Source organism: Vitis riparia, chromosome 17 (assembly GCF_004353265.1).
Source record: "Vitis riparia cultivar Riparia Gloire de Montpellier isolate 1030 chromosome 17, EGFV_Vit.rip_1.0, whole genome shotgun sequence".
Lineage (NCBI taxonomy): Eukaryota > Viridiplantae > Streptophyta > Magnoliopsida > Vitales > Vitaceae > Vitis > Vitis riparia.
In genome coordinates, this window is record NC_048447.1 from 16,102,872 (window position 1) to 16,119,962 (window position 17,091).

At 35.2% G+C, this 17,091-nt stretch overlaps 2 protein-coding genes across 2 annotated transcripts in view; one reads left to right on the forward strand and one right to left on the reverse strand.

Annotated features, from left to right (window-relative positions):
* The window catches only part of LOC117904293 (actin-related protein 4), a 45,765-nt gene extending 36,184 nt beyond the window's left edge, over window positions 1-9,581 (reverse strand). The window contains exons 1-2 of the mRNA XM_034816819.1: window positions 9,446-9,581; window positions 9,283-9,374 (exon numbers count right to left, since the gene is read on the reverse strand). Of these exons, the coding sequence (XP_034672710.1) occupies window positions 9,283-9,374; window positions 9,446-9,458 (105 nt within the window). The 5' untranslated portion in view covers window positions 9,459-9,581. The remainder of the gene's footprint in view (window positions 1-9,282; window positions 9,375-9,445) is intronic.
* Window positions 9,582-10,539: 958 nt separating this feature from the next.
* On the forward strand, window positions 10,540-12,466 carry LOC117904851 (protein ASPARTIC PROTEASE IN GUARD CELL 1). The gene has a single exon (XM_034817641.1). The coding sequence runs from the start codon at window positions 10,614-10,616 to the stop codon at window positions 12,102-12,104; it is 1,491 nt and encodes a 496-aa protein (XP_034673532.1). The 5' UTR covers window positions 10,540-10,613; the 3' UTR covers window positions 12,105-12,466.
* The last annotated feature ends 4,625 nt before the right edge of the window (window positions 12,467-17,091 follow it).

A 17,091-nucleotide genomic window follows, 5' to 3' on the forward strand; every position in this document is an offset into this window, starting at 1 on the left:
TCTTCTTCCTCACAGCAAAGAAAGCATCTGTTAGCTAAACACCGACCCCTCTTTTTGAGTTGATCCAAAGTTAGCACCTTACCCCAAGAAGCTTCCCAAGCAAAGAAACACACTTTAGTAGGCACACAAGGATTCCAAATAATGTTGGTAGGGAACTGAACAACTCTTCTTGAAACTAAAATACTATAAAGAGATTTAACTGAAAAAATCCCATCATTTGTCTCTTTCCACAGCATTCTATTTTCCATAAGAGGATTAAGCCTCCTACCCCGAATTGTCAAAAGTAATCTCTCTACCTCCTCCACCTCCCAGTCATTAAAGGGCCTAGAGAAGCTAGGACTCCAAACCCCTTCTCCTCCCGAATGATCCCACAACTCCTCTATTCAAGCCTCTTTATATGTTGCAAAGGCATACATAGAGGGAAAGGAAGTACAGAGAGTGAAATTCCCACACCAATTATCTTTCCAAAATTTCACCCTTCTACCATTCTCCACAGAAAAGCCCATTTTGTTTTGCAAAAGAGCGTCTTCCTTCCTTATGTCCTTCCAAAAGCCTACTCCAAAGCCCTCCCTGACATCTTTAGTATACCAACCCCCTTCTTCCTCCCCGAACTTCCTACTAATGACGCACCTCCAAAGAGTATCCCTTTCATTCGCAAAGCGCCAGTTCCACTTACATAAAAGGGCCCTATTGAGAGTAGACAAATGTCTAACTCCCAAACCACCCTTCCTTTTATCCAAATACACGGTATCCCATTTTACTAGATGAGGCTTCCTCTCCAAAGCTCATCCTCCCCACAAAAAATCCCTTTGAATTTTTACCAGTCTTAAACTAACCACTCTAGGAATTCGTAGTAAAGACATCAAGTATATGGGCATACTTGACAAGGTGCTACGAATTAGAGTCATTCTCAAGCCTTTGGAAATAAATTGCCTTTTCCACATGGCAAGCCTTTTCCGGAACCTCTCTTCCACCCCATCCCAAACAGCCATGGACTTGTGATTCGCCCCCAAAGGGATCCCCAAGTAAGAAGTTGGCAACCTTCCCACTTTACAACCAACCTCAAGAGCCAACTCCTCCAGATTCTCTACTCTCCCAACCGGCAAGATTTCACTCTTATCCAAATTGATTCTCAAACCTGATGTGGCTTCAAACCACATCAACAACCAACTTAAATAAGTCATCTAGTCTTGGAAAGTATCACAAAAAACTAAAGTATTGTCGGCGAACAGCAAATGAGATACCAAAGTCCCGTCTCCTCTTCTTCTTTTTATCTTGCAACCTGAAAGAAACCCCCCTCTCACAGCCCTAAGGATAAGCCTACTAAAGGCCTCCATCCCAATCACAAAAAGATAGGGAGAAAGCGGATCCCCCTGACGCAAACACCTTGAGCTGTTGAAGAAACCCGCTGGAGTACCATTGATTAAAACAGAAAAAGTTGCTATGGAAATGCACCAAGATATCCAACCAGTCCACTTCTCACCGAAACCCATTATTTGCAAAACCAACAACAAGAAATTCCAATTTAGGTGATCGTAAGTCTTCTCTATATCCAGCTTGCACAACACCCCACTCTCATTTTTTTTCAGCATCGAGTCTATTGCCTCATTGGCAATTAAGGCAGCATCAAGAATCTGTCTTCCTTCAATGAAAGCATTTTGAGCTGAAGACACCACCTTTCCCACGACCTTCTTAAGCCTATTAGCTAGCACTTTTGCCAACAATTTATACAACCCCCCTACCAAACTTCTCGGTCTAAAATCCCTAAGATCCTCCGCACCCGCCTTTTTAGGGATAAGTACCAGGAAAGTTGAATTTAGACTCCTTACGAATCTGCCATACTCATGGGTTAGGGTTTTATTTTTAGGATGTAAGAAGAGGAACAAGGAATAAATTTTATGGTAGAGAAAAATATAACATAAGAAATGGAGAGAAAGAAAAAACAACGAAGAAAAAATCGAAAACCTTAGAGTCTCACTAAGGCCTACTAAAGAAGTCTCACCTAGAAGAAAATCAATGGAGTCTCACCATTAAAGGTTGCAACCTTGCAATGAAAAAAAACATAATATTACTAATATCAATCATCCCTTTGACTTACATTGATTAACCTATTTATAGGCTTTTCTAAGAAATCCAAAGTCTACTAGGACTCTAATAACCTATTATGATTCTAATTCTAATATAACATCCAAAGTCTACTAGGACTCTAATAACCTATCATGATTCAAATTCTAATTATATTATAACTTAACTAGTTAATCCTAATTAGACTCCAACAAATATTAATCCTAATTTAATTCCAAGTAATACTAATCATACTTTAATTGCAACTAATACTAATTCCCTTTCTTGATATATATCTTGGAGATTCACCCTCATCAATAACAATCCTATCTATAATCACACGTGTTCCACACCATGTATGAAGTACCTTTTGAGCGTGTGTTCCTTTGCCATGTAGAAAGAACAAACCAAAAAAATCTAAAAAAACGAATATACCATTGCCAATTAAACTGCAATGAATAAATATTTTTTTTTATAGGTAAACAAGAAATGCATTAAAAGCACCAAAAAGAAAGCGCACCAAAGTACACAGGACATATACAATGGCCGCTAAGAGATGGCCAAAAAAGGAAAGGAAAACAAAAAACTACTCCCTCCCTTAGTGATGACCCAACCAATCAATAAAGTCACAAACGGACATAGGGCCTACAACTATGTACATCTTGGGCCAACATATGGGTATAGGTTACAATGTACAACCATTTACTGTGGAGAATGTCATGTATCACCATAGAAAATCAAAGTTCCCGATTATGAAAAAGTTATCTCAGTTAAAAATCTCACCATTTCAGTCATCCCTAGTACTTCCTACTTGCCTTGGAATTTTAACTTTTGTCACAACCTCACTAATCCTAAAATCGATTCTCTTGAAAGACTTATGTCATCACTCACCTCGGTATGCTTGACTCCCACCATCACAAATTCAAGGGCTTGGTCTTTATCCTCCTCCGGCTTTTTCTCAGTAAAGTCTTTCTTTATGTCTTGTCCAAATCCTCATATCCAATCCCTTTATTTCCAACCAATTTTGTTTGGAAATCAAAAGCCCCTTCAAAGGCCAAGGCCTTTGTTTGGTTGGTGGTGCACAAGATGTTGAATACCATATACTTGATGTCTTTACTTTGAATGCCAAGAGCGGTTAGTCTAAGGTTGGAAAAAATTCAAAGGGATTTCTTGTGGGGAGGGGGTGCTTTGGAGAGGAAGCCTCACCTAGTTAATTAGGATACCGTTTGTTTGGACAAAAGGAAGGGGGGCTTGGGAGTTAGACGTCTATCTACCCTTAATAGGGCCCTTCTTTGCAAGTGGAATTGGCGTTTTGCGAATGAAAGGGAGAACTTTTGGAGGCATGTCATTAGTAGGAAGTTCGGGGAGGAAGAAGGGGGATGGGTTTCTAGAGAAGTTAGGGAGAGTTATGGAGTAGGATTTTGGAAGGAAATAAGGAAGGAAGGTGCCCTTATGCAAAATAAAGTCGTTTTTTCAGTGGGGAATGGTAGAAGGGTAAAATTTTGGAAAGATAAATAGTGTGGGAACTACGCCTTATGCAATTCTTTTCCCTCCTTGTATGCTTTTGCCTCCTCTAAGGAGGCTTGGGTAGAGGAGTTTTGGGATTCTTCGGGAGAAGAAGGGGTTTGGAGTCCTAGATTCTCTAGGCCCTTCAATGATTGGGAGGTGGAGGAGGTGGAGAGGCTTCTTTTGACAATCCGGAGTGTAAGGCTTATTCCTCTTGTGGAAGATAGAATGTTGTGGAAAGTGACTTCGAATGGGATTTTTTCAGTTAAATCCCTCTATAATGATCTATCTTCAAGAAGAGCTGGTCTTTTCCCTCATGGTTTGATCTGGAGCCCTAGTGTGCCTTCCAAAGTGAGCTTTTTCACTTGGGAGGCTTCTTGGGGTAAGGTGCTTACTATGGATCAGCTTAAAAAGAGGGGGTGGGCTCTTGCTAATAGATGTTTCCTGTGCTGTGAGGAAGAGGAGTCTATTTATCATATTCTTATACATTACTCCAGGGCAAGAGTTTTATGGGAGTTATTGTTCGCCCTTTTTGGAGTGTTTTGGGTCCTCCCATTTTCAGTTAGAGATACCCTTATTGAATGGAGGGGCTTTATGTTGGGCAAGAAGCGGAGAAAGGTGTGGAAGGCAGCCCCGTTGTGCCTTTTTTGGGCGGTTTGGATGGAAAAAAATAGGATTGCCTTCGATAATGAGGATTTTTCGGTTCATAGGTTGAAAAATTCTTTTGTTTGTAATCTGTGGTTGTGGACAAAGTCAATTGTAAATGAAGGTCCTCTTCCTTTACTTAGTTTTTTTTATTGGCTAGGCGCTAGATGAGGGATGGTTTTGTATCTTCTCTTCTTTTGTTTGTGCCTTAAGGTGTCTTTTGTATACTCCCTGTATGCTTTTGGGTTTTCCTCAAGGTGCCCTTTTCTAATATATTTCTGCATTTGCCTATCAAAAAAAAAAGATGGTGAATACCAATCACTTGCTACAAGTGAGTAGACCATACAAATCCCTTAGTCCACATTGGTGCATTTTATGCAAAGAAAGTGGAGAATTGATCGGCCATCTTTGTCTACATTGCCCATTAACTTTGGGCTTTGGCATAAGCTCTTCAATTTAGCCAATTTGGCTTGGGTGTTGATGAGGAGTATCAAATATATGGTGTTTATCTCTTTTAAAGGATTGGGAAATTCATTGAGAGGTAGAACTTTTTGGCAAATCGCTTGCCTCAATATTCTATGGATTGTATGGCAAGAGAGAAACGCTAGGATTTTTTAGGATTGATGGAGAATGAAGAGACATTGTGCGATGTACTTCATTTCTACTCCTCCCTTTGGGCCTCTTGTTTCAACGCTTTTAAGGGAGTTCCACTTAATATTTTCAACTAATTTGGCTTTCGGTTTGTAATTCATAGTAGAGGAGTATACTCTCACTTTGATCAGGTTTTGTATTTTGAGAGAAGGACCCCTCATCCTTCTCTCTTTCTTTTATCAATAAAATTTTATCTTTGTTTCTTATAAAAAAGGTTCCTGTTTATGACTGTGTTTTCAGATCAAACTTTTAACCACAACACACAGCACCTTAGATTCAATATACACAATCCCTAACAAAGTGGCATGATGCACAGGTGTCATTGCCCACACATCACAAATACACAAAACTGCAAAAACCAACCATATCCCCTCTACCAATCCCCTAACCTCATCTTTCACACGCTCATACAGAGACAGACATGCCCTAATATATACATGTATCAACATGCAATAAAATGGTATACCACATGTCCAGTGCTTCCCATGTGCATAAACCACAATAAAATGATGGCACAGAAACACAGGCATATCTTAATATGAATCATATTAAAAATTCAAAATATAAAAATATTGTATAATTTATAAATCTGTAAAATAAAAAAATTCAAAGTACTATATCTAGGCATGCCTTTATGATGACAATTGTGTCAGCAAACCAATGCAAGAAATTGAATGAGATTACCTAGAAGCATCAACAGTAAGTCAAAGGAGTAATATGCAAGTATTTGAGAGTCAACATGCATTCACAAGTTCCCAAATGCATTAATAAAAATTTAAAAAAAAAAAACAAAACAAAATAAAAAGAATTTTTTTTTTTTATCAGTAAAACAAAATAAAAAGAATAAAAACCACATTCTTGAGTGTTTGAGTGCCATAGCATACACCTATAAACAAATCCCTCCTACCCACACCAAAAACCAAGAAGCAAACAGAAAAAAAAAAAACATAAACATAACACACACCTACAGATACATGATGCCACTACAGCCTGCATATATTAGCTTCATCTATAACTTGAAAAACAATCCTACATTTGTCCACCCAAGGATTCACTCTCTAAAATTACACGCAGTAGACCCTGTAATAACTAGTAGACAGTAGTTACCATTGGCAACAGAAGTTATCAGGTATTTAGAATACTACCTATAAGTAAATTTTATTTTTGACTTCAATATGTAAGATTCTGTATTCTTTTGTTCATTCATTATATGTTTCATTCTAATATCACTTGATTTAAAAAACAAGAAAACAAAAATAAAGCCTAAAAACATCACTACGTCCTAAATAATCTATTATACTAAATAGGGATTAGGAAGACATTATTATATTCTTTTTATAGGAAAAAGAGAGCATATATTAAAAGCATCTAAGACGAGGCATTGCACAATACACACGAAGTATACAAAAAACATTCAGTATAGGCAAGAAAGATAAAAATAATAAACCTCTCACCTTCCTTTAAGCTAAACCAATCTACAAAATCTATCATAGACGTTGTATGGTCCTCTATATACACCTTAGTCCAATTCATAAAAGTATATATAAAAGCGGATTTAATTGCTTGGTCAGACTGCTCAACTTCATTAAAAGCCCTCTCGTTCATTTCATTCTAAAGAATCCACAACAAGCACAAGGGAGCAACCCTTCATGCTTTCTTTCGTTTCTTCCCCATGAAATAGTCATATCAGCCTAATAGGTTTCTTCTAATTGAAGGATGCATCACCCAAACCATTTCAAATTGAGAATAAATTGGTTGTCACAACATTCTTGCTTTGGAACAATGCAGAAGCAAGTGGTATATCATTTCCTTTTCATCTTTGCAAGATGGTTCCCAGGCAGAGACATCGACCTTCACCAGTGCCCAAGTGATCCACACTATACTACTCAGGAAAGGCTCTCTATATCCCTAGAAAAGGAAGAATAAAGGGATCTAATTGAAAATTCGTCACTTTTTTTTTTTTTTTTTGATTGATAACCGAGGAACCTTCCATGGCCAAGTCCTTGAGACTCTCCATGGAGACCCAAACCTCGGGGTGTTGACTGCCCCGCAACAACCAACACCGGATAAATTCAGGGTATCATCAGTGGCAGGATTCGAATCCAGGATCATGTTCCACTTACTGGGACCACACTTCTTAGTGTTTGCCCTGACCAATTGGGCTACCTTGGGCGGTGAAAATGTATCACTCTTGAATTCATTTGAACTCAGATAGTCCTCCACTTCCCTTTTAATTGACAGCAATTGTAATTTTTGAAATAAAATCTCCACTTCATCAAGCTCTCAATCATTAAACTAGTCATTTTTCCAAACCCCCTTCCCAAAACTACTCCCATGTAGCTAACACCCATCCATTTTTGTTAGAAGCAAAAGAGAATATGTTTGGGAAGGCTTCTTCCAAGGTTAGATCCTCGCACCACAAGTCTTTCCAAAATTTAAACTTTTTCCTATTCCTAATTGAAAAATAAGACTTACTTTTTATACCCTCCCATTCGTCTTTTATGGCTTTCCATACCCCCACTCCATATCCATCTCTCACCCCTCTCAAACGCAACCCCACCGCTTCCTCCTCTTCGAACTTCCTTATTATGATTTGTTTCAATAAGAGTTCTCGTTCTATAGCAAATTTCGAATTCTACTTGCCAAGCAATGTCTTGTTTAAGGCAAAGAGGATGGTGAATTCCGAGACCCCCATCCTTTTTTCCCAAGCAAACTATGGTCCAATTAACTAAATATGGTCTTTTCTGTAATGCACCACCTCCCACACAAGAGTTTCTTTGGATCTTTTCAAGTCTTGAACAGACATTTTTTGGGATGACAAATAAGGAATGAAATAAATTGGAAGGCTTGACAAAGTGCTTTTGATCAGGATAAGTCTCATACCCTTAGAAATGTATTATCTCTTCCACATCGATAATTCTTTCCTAAATCTCTCCCCCACTACATCCCACACCTTGGAAGATTTATAAGAGGCTCCCAAAGGGGGACCCAAATAGGAAGTGGGCAACTTCCCTATTCTACAACCTAACACCAAATCTAATTCCTCCACATTAGCTACTTCTCCAATAGAAAAAAACCTCATTTTTATCCAAATTAATTTTTAGATCAAAAATCACCACAAACCACATTACACCCAACTCAAATATCTCAACTGATCATGATTGGTGTTGTAGAGAATCATAGCATCGTCGACAAACAAGAGATAAAACACTTCCATCCTCTCCCCACCCCTTATTCCCACCTTAAAACCCAAAATGAAGCCTCCACTCTTAGCTCTAGCCAACATCTAACTAAAAGCTTCCATAGCCAAGATGAACAAATAAGGGGATAGGGGATCACCCTGCCTCAAAACCTAAAACTCTGAAAAAAACCAAACGAAGTTCCATTAATGAGAACAAAAAAGCTTGTTGTGGAGATACACCATTTTATCCATCTAATCCACCTTTGGCCAAACCCCATTCTATATTGAAACGATTATTTGTGTTTAACTTTTTGAAAATATGTCTTTAGTTCTTTTATCATTGGTGTTAATGGATAACCAATACTTAAACTTACATGCATACATACATATATATGTCATGTATGTAAATACATGCAAAATTACATTCTCGTATTAGTAGTTTACATATAAGTCAAGGAAATATCAAGTAGCAAAATCAGATGACGTTAGTTCTAAAACATACAATAAGTTCATAAATATTAGTATTTAAACTTAAAGTAGCAGATTTAAGTGAAATTAAAATATAAATGGCCAATTGCAAAGGAAACTAACAACAATATTTTCAAAACATTTCATAATGTTTGGATTCAAAACATGTACATACATCCAAGATGAGTGGCATGCATTCTCTATGTGAACCTTATCTTGCATTATCCTCCCTTTTTTTCCTTTCAGCTATATTCTAATTATCCCACATTAAACAACCTTGATTTTCCAGAATTATGATTTTACCATTTTTCCTTTAATCCGAATTTATAAAAAAAAAAAAAAAGGAGTACTAGAAGTACAAAAGAAGAAATTGATAACTTAAGTATACACGTCGCACATCCACACAATGAAAGGTACGGAGCTATTTGGTGGGAACTGAAACAATGAAACGTATAGAGCTGTTTGGTGGACCAAATGAGGGTTTGTGTGTGTATGTGTGTGTGGAGTGGGGTTGGGGTGGGATGGAGTGGTTTTTGGAAGTAAAAAAAAAAAAATGAGCATGTTTAAAAAAGGCAAGACTTGAACAATTATAAATTTTCCAAACACTTAAAATAAGATTGTTTTCAGTTTAGGGTAAAAAACATAAAAAATAATAATAATAATAATCTCATTTCATATTTTTCTCCTCAATTTCTCGGCAGCAAAACAGAACACAGACAGTGACAACCAACAAAACGAAGTAGAATCACCGCAATGCGAACACTTACAGAGGGAAAAACAGCCTTGGGAGCATCTTCGCCGGCGTATCCCGCTTTACAGGTGTGCGAACCAAGGTCAATCACAATGGCCGATACTTCATCTGTTTGAAATAAACTAGGAATAAACAAAGAGCCAAAAAGATATACAATAGAGTATTATACGATTACTCACCGCCTCCGTACATAATTTCGGGCTTCCCAGGCTCTTAGATTTAGCTAGAGTGAGAGAGAACCAGAGGCTTCGGCTTCGGCTTCGGCTTCGTCTTCGTCTTCCTCTCCGTCTGTCCGAGGTTTTTCTGATCTTTCTGTGCGCGGTTAGGGTTTTTGCCCCTTTTGGGCCGAGTTAAAGAGGCCCAATAAAGTCTTGATTTCGTTCTTCCGGGCCCACTAATCTAATTCGGCCCAAGCATGTATTATATTTTATTTAATTTTACCGAAATCTGAAGGTGAGCCAACCGATTTCCATTTACTCCACTTTCATGTTTTTCCTTTTTACCTTTGCTCCTATTGCTTTGTCCCATTAGTATCATAATCATATATCTTAATGTTTTTGCTTTATATTATCATCATATTGTTTCATATCTTAATTTTATTACTTTATACCTCGATTTCATTGCTTTGAATTTAAATTTTATTACTTTGCAATTACAACTTATTGTTTTATACCTAATTCCCACAACTTTGTAGGTAGGTTTTTTTTACTTTATGCCTAGTTTTAATGTTTTATACTCTGATCTCGTTAATTTCTACATCTATCCTTTATGTTTGTAAGTTGATATCATTGTTTAATAAAATCATTTTATAATTTTCACAATGTCTTGTAACGTGAACATTCCTTTTTAAAGTGTTTTAGCGAATGCGAAGTTGATATAGAACTAACACTTTGAATTCGATATAAGCATTCAAATATAGACATCAAAGAATAAAATAAAACCTGGAATCCTGTCTTCAAATAAAAAATTGTGGGCACAAATATGGCATAGTAACTAGTAAGGTAGCGTTGGGCAGTGGAGTGGGCTTTCTAGAATTGGGCAGTAGAGTACGTGGGCGGAGAGCTGGGTAGTGGGTTCACACCCATCTTCCCACTTTTTTAATTGCTTATATGCATGTTGTTGTTTTATACTTTTATCCCCCACGGTATGACGTCATCATCGCCCTAATTTCGTCCCTTTTATTTTCTTTTTCCTTTTTATTTTTTTTTCACCAGCGCCACGCAAACTCTCCGTCCCGCTTCCCGTCGCTATAAAGCCAACCAAAGCCTCCTTACTCACTCATTAGGCAGTACTAATTACTTACTGCTCAACCTCTGTCTGTGTCTGGCTATCCTCTCTGCAGCCAAAATGGCGGACAAGTTTTTTATTTTCTCCATTTTCGCTGCCTTCGCTCTCTCTCTTTCTCCTTTTGTTTTCTCCAGGGAGTTATCGCTGGACACTGATTCTCACAGCTCTGTGCTGGATGTTTCGGGTTCTATTCGGAAGACTCTGGACGTGCTATCTCACAAGAGCAGTGTCTCGAAACCCTCTGACCAGAGAGATGAGAAGACCACGTCGTTTTCGCCTACTTCTCTGGCTTCGTCTTTCTCTCTGGAGCTTCACCCGAGGGAGCTTCTTCATGGAGGCTCGCATGAGGACTACAGGGCTTTGATGCTTTCGCGACTCGCTCGTGACTCAGCCCGGGTCAAGGCCATCAATACTAAGCTCCAACTCGCTGTATCCGGCACCGACAAGTCCGATCTCGTGCCGATGGACACGGAGATACTCCATCCACAGGATTTCTCGACTCCGGTCACCTCCGGTACGAGTCAGGGCAGCGGCGAGTACTTTTTGAGAGTTGGAATTGGCCAGCCTTCGAAAACGTTCTACATGGTTATCGACACCGGCAGCGACGTCAACTGGCTTCAGTGCAAGCCTTGCGACGACTGCTACCAGCAAGTCGATCCGATTTTCGATCCGGCTTCATCGTCCTCGTTCTCACGTCTCGGATGCCAAACTCCACAATGCCGGAATCTCGATGTGTTCGCGTGTCGGAATGATTCGTGTCTCTACCAGGTCTCCTACGGCGACGGATCGTACACCGTCGGCGACTTCGCCACTGAAACGGTGTCGTTTGGGAACTCTGGATCTGTGGATAAGGTGGCCATCGGATGCGGTCACGACAATGAGGGCTTGTTTGTCGGTGCGGCTGGCTTGATAGGACTTGGCGGCGGCCCACTCTCGCTCACTTCTCAGATCAAAGCCTCCTCGTTCTCTTACTGCCTCGTCAACCGCGACTCCGTCGACTCGTCGACTCTCGAATTCAACTCTGCCAAGCCAAGTGACTCCGTAACCGCGCCGATTTTCAAAAACAGCAAAGTGGACACGTTCTACTACGTCGGCATCACAGGGATGAGCGTCGGCGGTGAGAAGCTCGCCATCCCGGCCTCCATCTTCGAGGTCGACGGGAGTGGCAAAGGAGGAATCATCGTAGACTGCGGCACCGCTGTGACTCGATTGCAGACTCAGGCCTACAACGCGCTCCGAGACACGTTCGTGAAGCTCACCAAGGACCTGCCATCGACGAGCGGCTTCGCCTTGTTCGACACCTGTTACAATCTCTCCTCGCGAACCAGCGTTCGTGTCCCAACGGTGGCGTTTCTGTTCGACGGAGGAAAGTCCCTGCCCTTGCCGCCGAGCAACTACCTGATTCCCGTAGACTCGGCCGGAACATTCTGTTTGGCGTTTGCTCCAACGACGGCTTCTCTGTCCATCATCGGGAACGTACAGCAGCAGGGGACACGTGTCACGTACGATTTGGCCAACTCGCAAGTTTCCTTCTCCTCGCATCAATGTTAGTAGGTTCGATGTGAAATTACGAAACTATCTCCGAAATAAGTTAAAAAAATTACGACATAGGAAAGGCGATTTTCACTTGGTTCCGTAGAAAAATAGTGGGTGGGAAGTGGGAGGCCATCTAAATAAATGTAAAGTAGCTTTAGTGGGTGTGGCCGTGTGGGCCATTGACTCATAATTATTCGTTATTATAGGCTGTTGTCCCAGTCGGTGGCATGTATAGGAAATTAATCAAAGTATAGGGGTTAAGGGCAGTAGTTTAGCATATCATCCCCGGCTGTTATATATGCTCATGCATTGTGTTTTCGTGTGAAAAACGTCAATAAAACAAGGAAGAAGAGAGTCAAAATGATGAAATGGTTGCATGTGTGACGCGTGGCACAATTGCTTTCAGAGCCTTGAATCGATCTCTGTCTCCTTGTCCCCTCTCCCTTTTTTGTGAAATTAGTGGTGGATGCAGTGAATGGGAGATATCCTTTCAACAATAGGGAAGATAAATAGGAAACAAGGGGAATCCTACCCACTTATATTGACTTAACAACACGTAGAATGTTTTTTTTTTTTTTAATTACAGAGAAATCAGAAATCGAATGGTATTGGTTTAAAATCTCTGATTTATTAGTACGTATATTATGGTAGAGAGAAAGAGTCCAGATCCCCGTGACTGAGAGTGAAAGGAGGGGGGACAACTTTAAATCTCAGAAATATATAGCGATGTAGGCCAGAACAGTCGCCAGCTCATCCGTTTCATTTTCCAATCTTTTAGATGGGGACCCTGTCATAACCATCCACGCTGTCATGGTACCGCCGACCTCGTGCACTGATGCTGCATGTTTAAGAGGATAAGTTTTCTGTTTTTAAAAATAAAAAATAATAATATTTCTAAGAATATAGAATAAGTTCATTTTTTTTATTCAAAAATTATTACATTTTATAAACGAGAAATTCTAATTTTTTATTTCATTTTTTTTTAAATGTATTCCAAGTAGCATTAAGGTGTCCAACTCTTATTTATTTATTTATTTATTTGTTATTATATTTTTATCATTACTATAATCATTACAAATCATTTATGGATGAAGTGTTTTTTAATGAAGGCAAGTTTGTTATTTTTCTTCTATTGATTTGGTTACAAAGCTAAGCATAGTTGTTGTATGATTGTTACTTAAGTTTAATCAATGAATTTATTAAAAAAAAAAATTATAATATTATTTTTAACAAAATGTACATTTTTATGTTTTTTAATTAAATATAATAGAAAATTTGAAGGATAAGTGCTTCCAAAAGAGTAGGCCCCGTAAATGGACTTGGATTGAATAATCCGACGGGAGTTGTTGGGGTTCCACATGTGGAGGTGTGATGAACCAATTTGGGATTCCACTTGATTTTTCTCTTTCCGAATATTTCAAATATATGCCCAATTCCATTTCTATGGTCCCACGATATAATAAAATATCGAAATTAAATTTGTAGCTTAAAAAGGTGAAAATTAAGCTACTATTTTACAAGTAGGAGACATGTCCAAATCATAATTGGGAGGGGCCCTTGAATCTTTTTTCATGAAAAAAGGTAAGAGGAAATGAGACAAAAACATTAGGTTATAATTCAATAAAAATGTATGTACAACATATCGTGTTGGATTTGATGATAAGGTAGGGATGTAGGCCTCTCCAAATTCATTTTGAAGTTCAAAACATTATCTTCATGCCTAAGTCTATTATTTTTCATTATTTCACATATAAAAGAATTTATTTATTTTTTTTATTTATATTAATAAATAGTGGTATTTGTTTTTTGACATAATAGAAAAAATTAAAATATTTGATTTTTTTATTCATCTAAAAATATCATGTTGATATCATACAACATAATTAAAGTAAACTTGTTATTAATAAATTCGATTTAATTATATTGATGATTTCAATAAATTATTTTTAATTGAATAAAAAATTAAATATATATTTTTTTATTGAATAAAAAAAATACCATTTTAGGTGGTGTTTTTTTTTTTGCTGAATAAAAAAAACCAAAATATTTGATTTTTCTTATTCAGTTAAAAATAACTTATTGACATCATCCAACATAACTAAATTGAATCTATTAATAACAAGTTCACTTTAATTATGTTGGATATTTGACTTTTTTTATTTAGATAAAAGTAATATATTGATATCATCCAATATAATTAAACTGAACTTATTGATAATAAGTTCATTTTAGATATATTGGATGATGTCAACAAGTTACTTTTAGTTGAATAAAAAAAATTAAATATTTTAACTTTTTCTATTTAGTCAATATTTAGCTTTTTCTATTTACCCAAAAAACAAACATCACCTTATTCTTTGACTTAAAAAACATTTTCGGTAGACTTATTATGCGAGTCAATCCTTGCGATACATAGGATGAATCATTTTTGGAAAATAGTTTTGCTTTTGAGCAAACCCTTCAATGCATGTCTTTGGTTCTTTAAAAAAGTAATCATAACTTCCCTTTATTTTTTTCTTTTTTTTTTCTTTTTTAATGATTGTCGTGATAAAATGTTAGTCGGTTAAGTAATCATTGATTGGTACGTCAATTGGTTAAGATTCCTTTTACTCGATTGCAAGACCATTATATGCTACTAACCCACACTTTCAACCTCTCACTAAATTGATCGATTATTTTAGTCCATTGAATAATGATACAAGAAAAATATAAAAATATTATGTAGGTAACTTTTTACCTCGGCATGATACAAATCGAAAATTAATTTTTTAATAATGAAAAAATGTGTCACACATGGGTTTTTATTATTGAAATTATCAATCTCATTTTCATAAAAATCAATCATTCTTATTTATGCACGTTGAGCTATTTCTTAAGTTTAAAAATTCTTTTAATAAAGCTATCTAGACAACCAAAAAAATAAAAAATCATCATCTATTGCTCTAAGTAATTATCCATATTTTTCAAATATGATTTCTATGTATTATTTAGTCTAAAAGTGTTAATTGACAAGTTTAGGCTTTATTTAGTAATTTTTTTTTAGAAAATTAGTTATGAAAAATAGTTTTTAAAAATTATTATTTAATATTTTATATAATAAAAGTCTGTTTGATAACCTAAAATATTTTTAACTTATTTTTAATATTTTTAAATATGTATTAAAAATAATTTTTATACTCATGACTTTATTTTTAATTATTATATACACTCCTATAATTATTTTTTAAAATAACTCTAAAAAAAAAGTGAAAACAATTAAAAGATATTATTTGAAAACAACATATTTTTTATTTTTTGATAATAGAAAAAAAAAAGTTCTAATGATAAAACATGTTTTCCAGAACAAAAAACTGTAATTTTTAAATAAAGCCTTAGTTTTTTATAAAACATATAACTTTCTGCATCTTGTCTGAGATAATTTTGTGCAAGCTTTCAACAAACAAAACTTATGCTTCCCTTATTGCATTTGAGTAGCATTAGAGGCCTTCTTTCTTTTCACAAATGTAAATAAGTCATTTTGAAAAATGTAGGGTGGGATTTTGGGAATTCTATTTTTCTTTTTATATCTTTAAAAATTAAGCATGGAAGCTATTTCAACTATTTAAGAAACTTCCAACATCAAATTATAGTATAACAGAACACCATAAAATATAAAGTCCATACATGAAAATCCAAGTCTATAAGTGATTCATGTTATGATCTTCTGTCTTTTAGGGTTATTTTTTACTCTAAAAAAAAATTGAGGGAAAATATAAAAGAAAGAATGGAGAGAAAAAGTTTAAAAAATATTAAAAATTAATAAATTATTCTTATATATCACTTTAATTTCATTTAAAACATTTTTCATTTTTTTATATAAAGATTAAATAATTTTAAAATATGTAAATTTTTAAATAATTTTAATTGTAATTGATTTTTTGTTTTATATTTTTATGTGAAACCAAATATGAATTTTTTTTTAATATTGTTTTTTTCCTTAGTACTACACAAACCAAACATAGGTTAAGAGTTTTCTTGTGAGTAATTCCTAGAAGATAAATATTAGGACTAGATTTGATTGACATAATATAACTAATAATAGGATAAAGATTGAAATAGTTAATCCAATTGCATTTTTATATTGTCTATATTATATATAATAATCTTGAAGTTGAGATATAAAATGTACTTATCTCATTAATCATAAATTTATCATTTTCATTATTTTTTATATTATTCATTTTACAAAACAAAATTTTTTAATTAAAACAATTAAATTTCTAGTTTATATATTTGATTTTTTATTAATTAAAAAATTAAATAATACAACCCAAAATAATACTATCAATTATTTAATATGTACAAAATGATCTTTTATATTTACCATAATGCAATATTTTTTATTTATAAATTTTAAAATCTTCAATCATAAAAATTATAAGAAAAGAAATCAAAATTGCCTATTAAATCATAAATTATAAAATGACTTTCAAATAATAGTATAATACTAAATATAAGAGAAATTTTATTATTTTTTAATGGCAAATACAAAAGGATGTAATATATATTTTATTTAAAAAATAAAAAATTGAAATATAATATGATTTTCATTTATTTTATAAACTAAACGTCAACACAATATAATATATCATGTTATATCATTTTGGAAACTCCTCTATTAAATATAAAAACTTTTATTAAAAAAAGATTGCAAATTTATCTTATATTCTTAAAAATCCTTTTCAAATTTTAAAAAATTCGAAGAAGTGATTTTTTTTTTAATTTTAATATTAAAAAATGGTTTTTTCAAGTACACAAGGTGTATATATATATATTATTTTTAGTACAAAATTGTTCACATTTTATATAATACTTTCTATTTTTAAAGATGAAAAATAGAAAATGTATCAAAACATTACCTTTATTGCTTATTGGAACATTTAAAATGTTTCTTGGTTTATATTAAAAAGTGTGATCAATCCGCAATTAAGTTGTCTTATGTTTATATTTGAATCTTATTATT

Excerpts from the sequence above, each read along its gene's own strand:
- LOC117904851 (XM_034817641.1), top strand. The coding sequence starts at position 10,614 with ATGGCGGACAAGTTTTTTATTTTCTCCATTTTCGCTGCCTTCGCTCTC.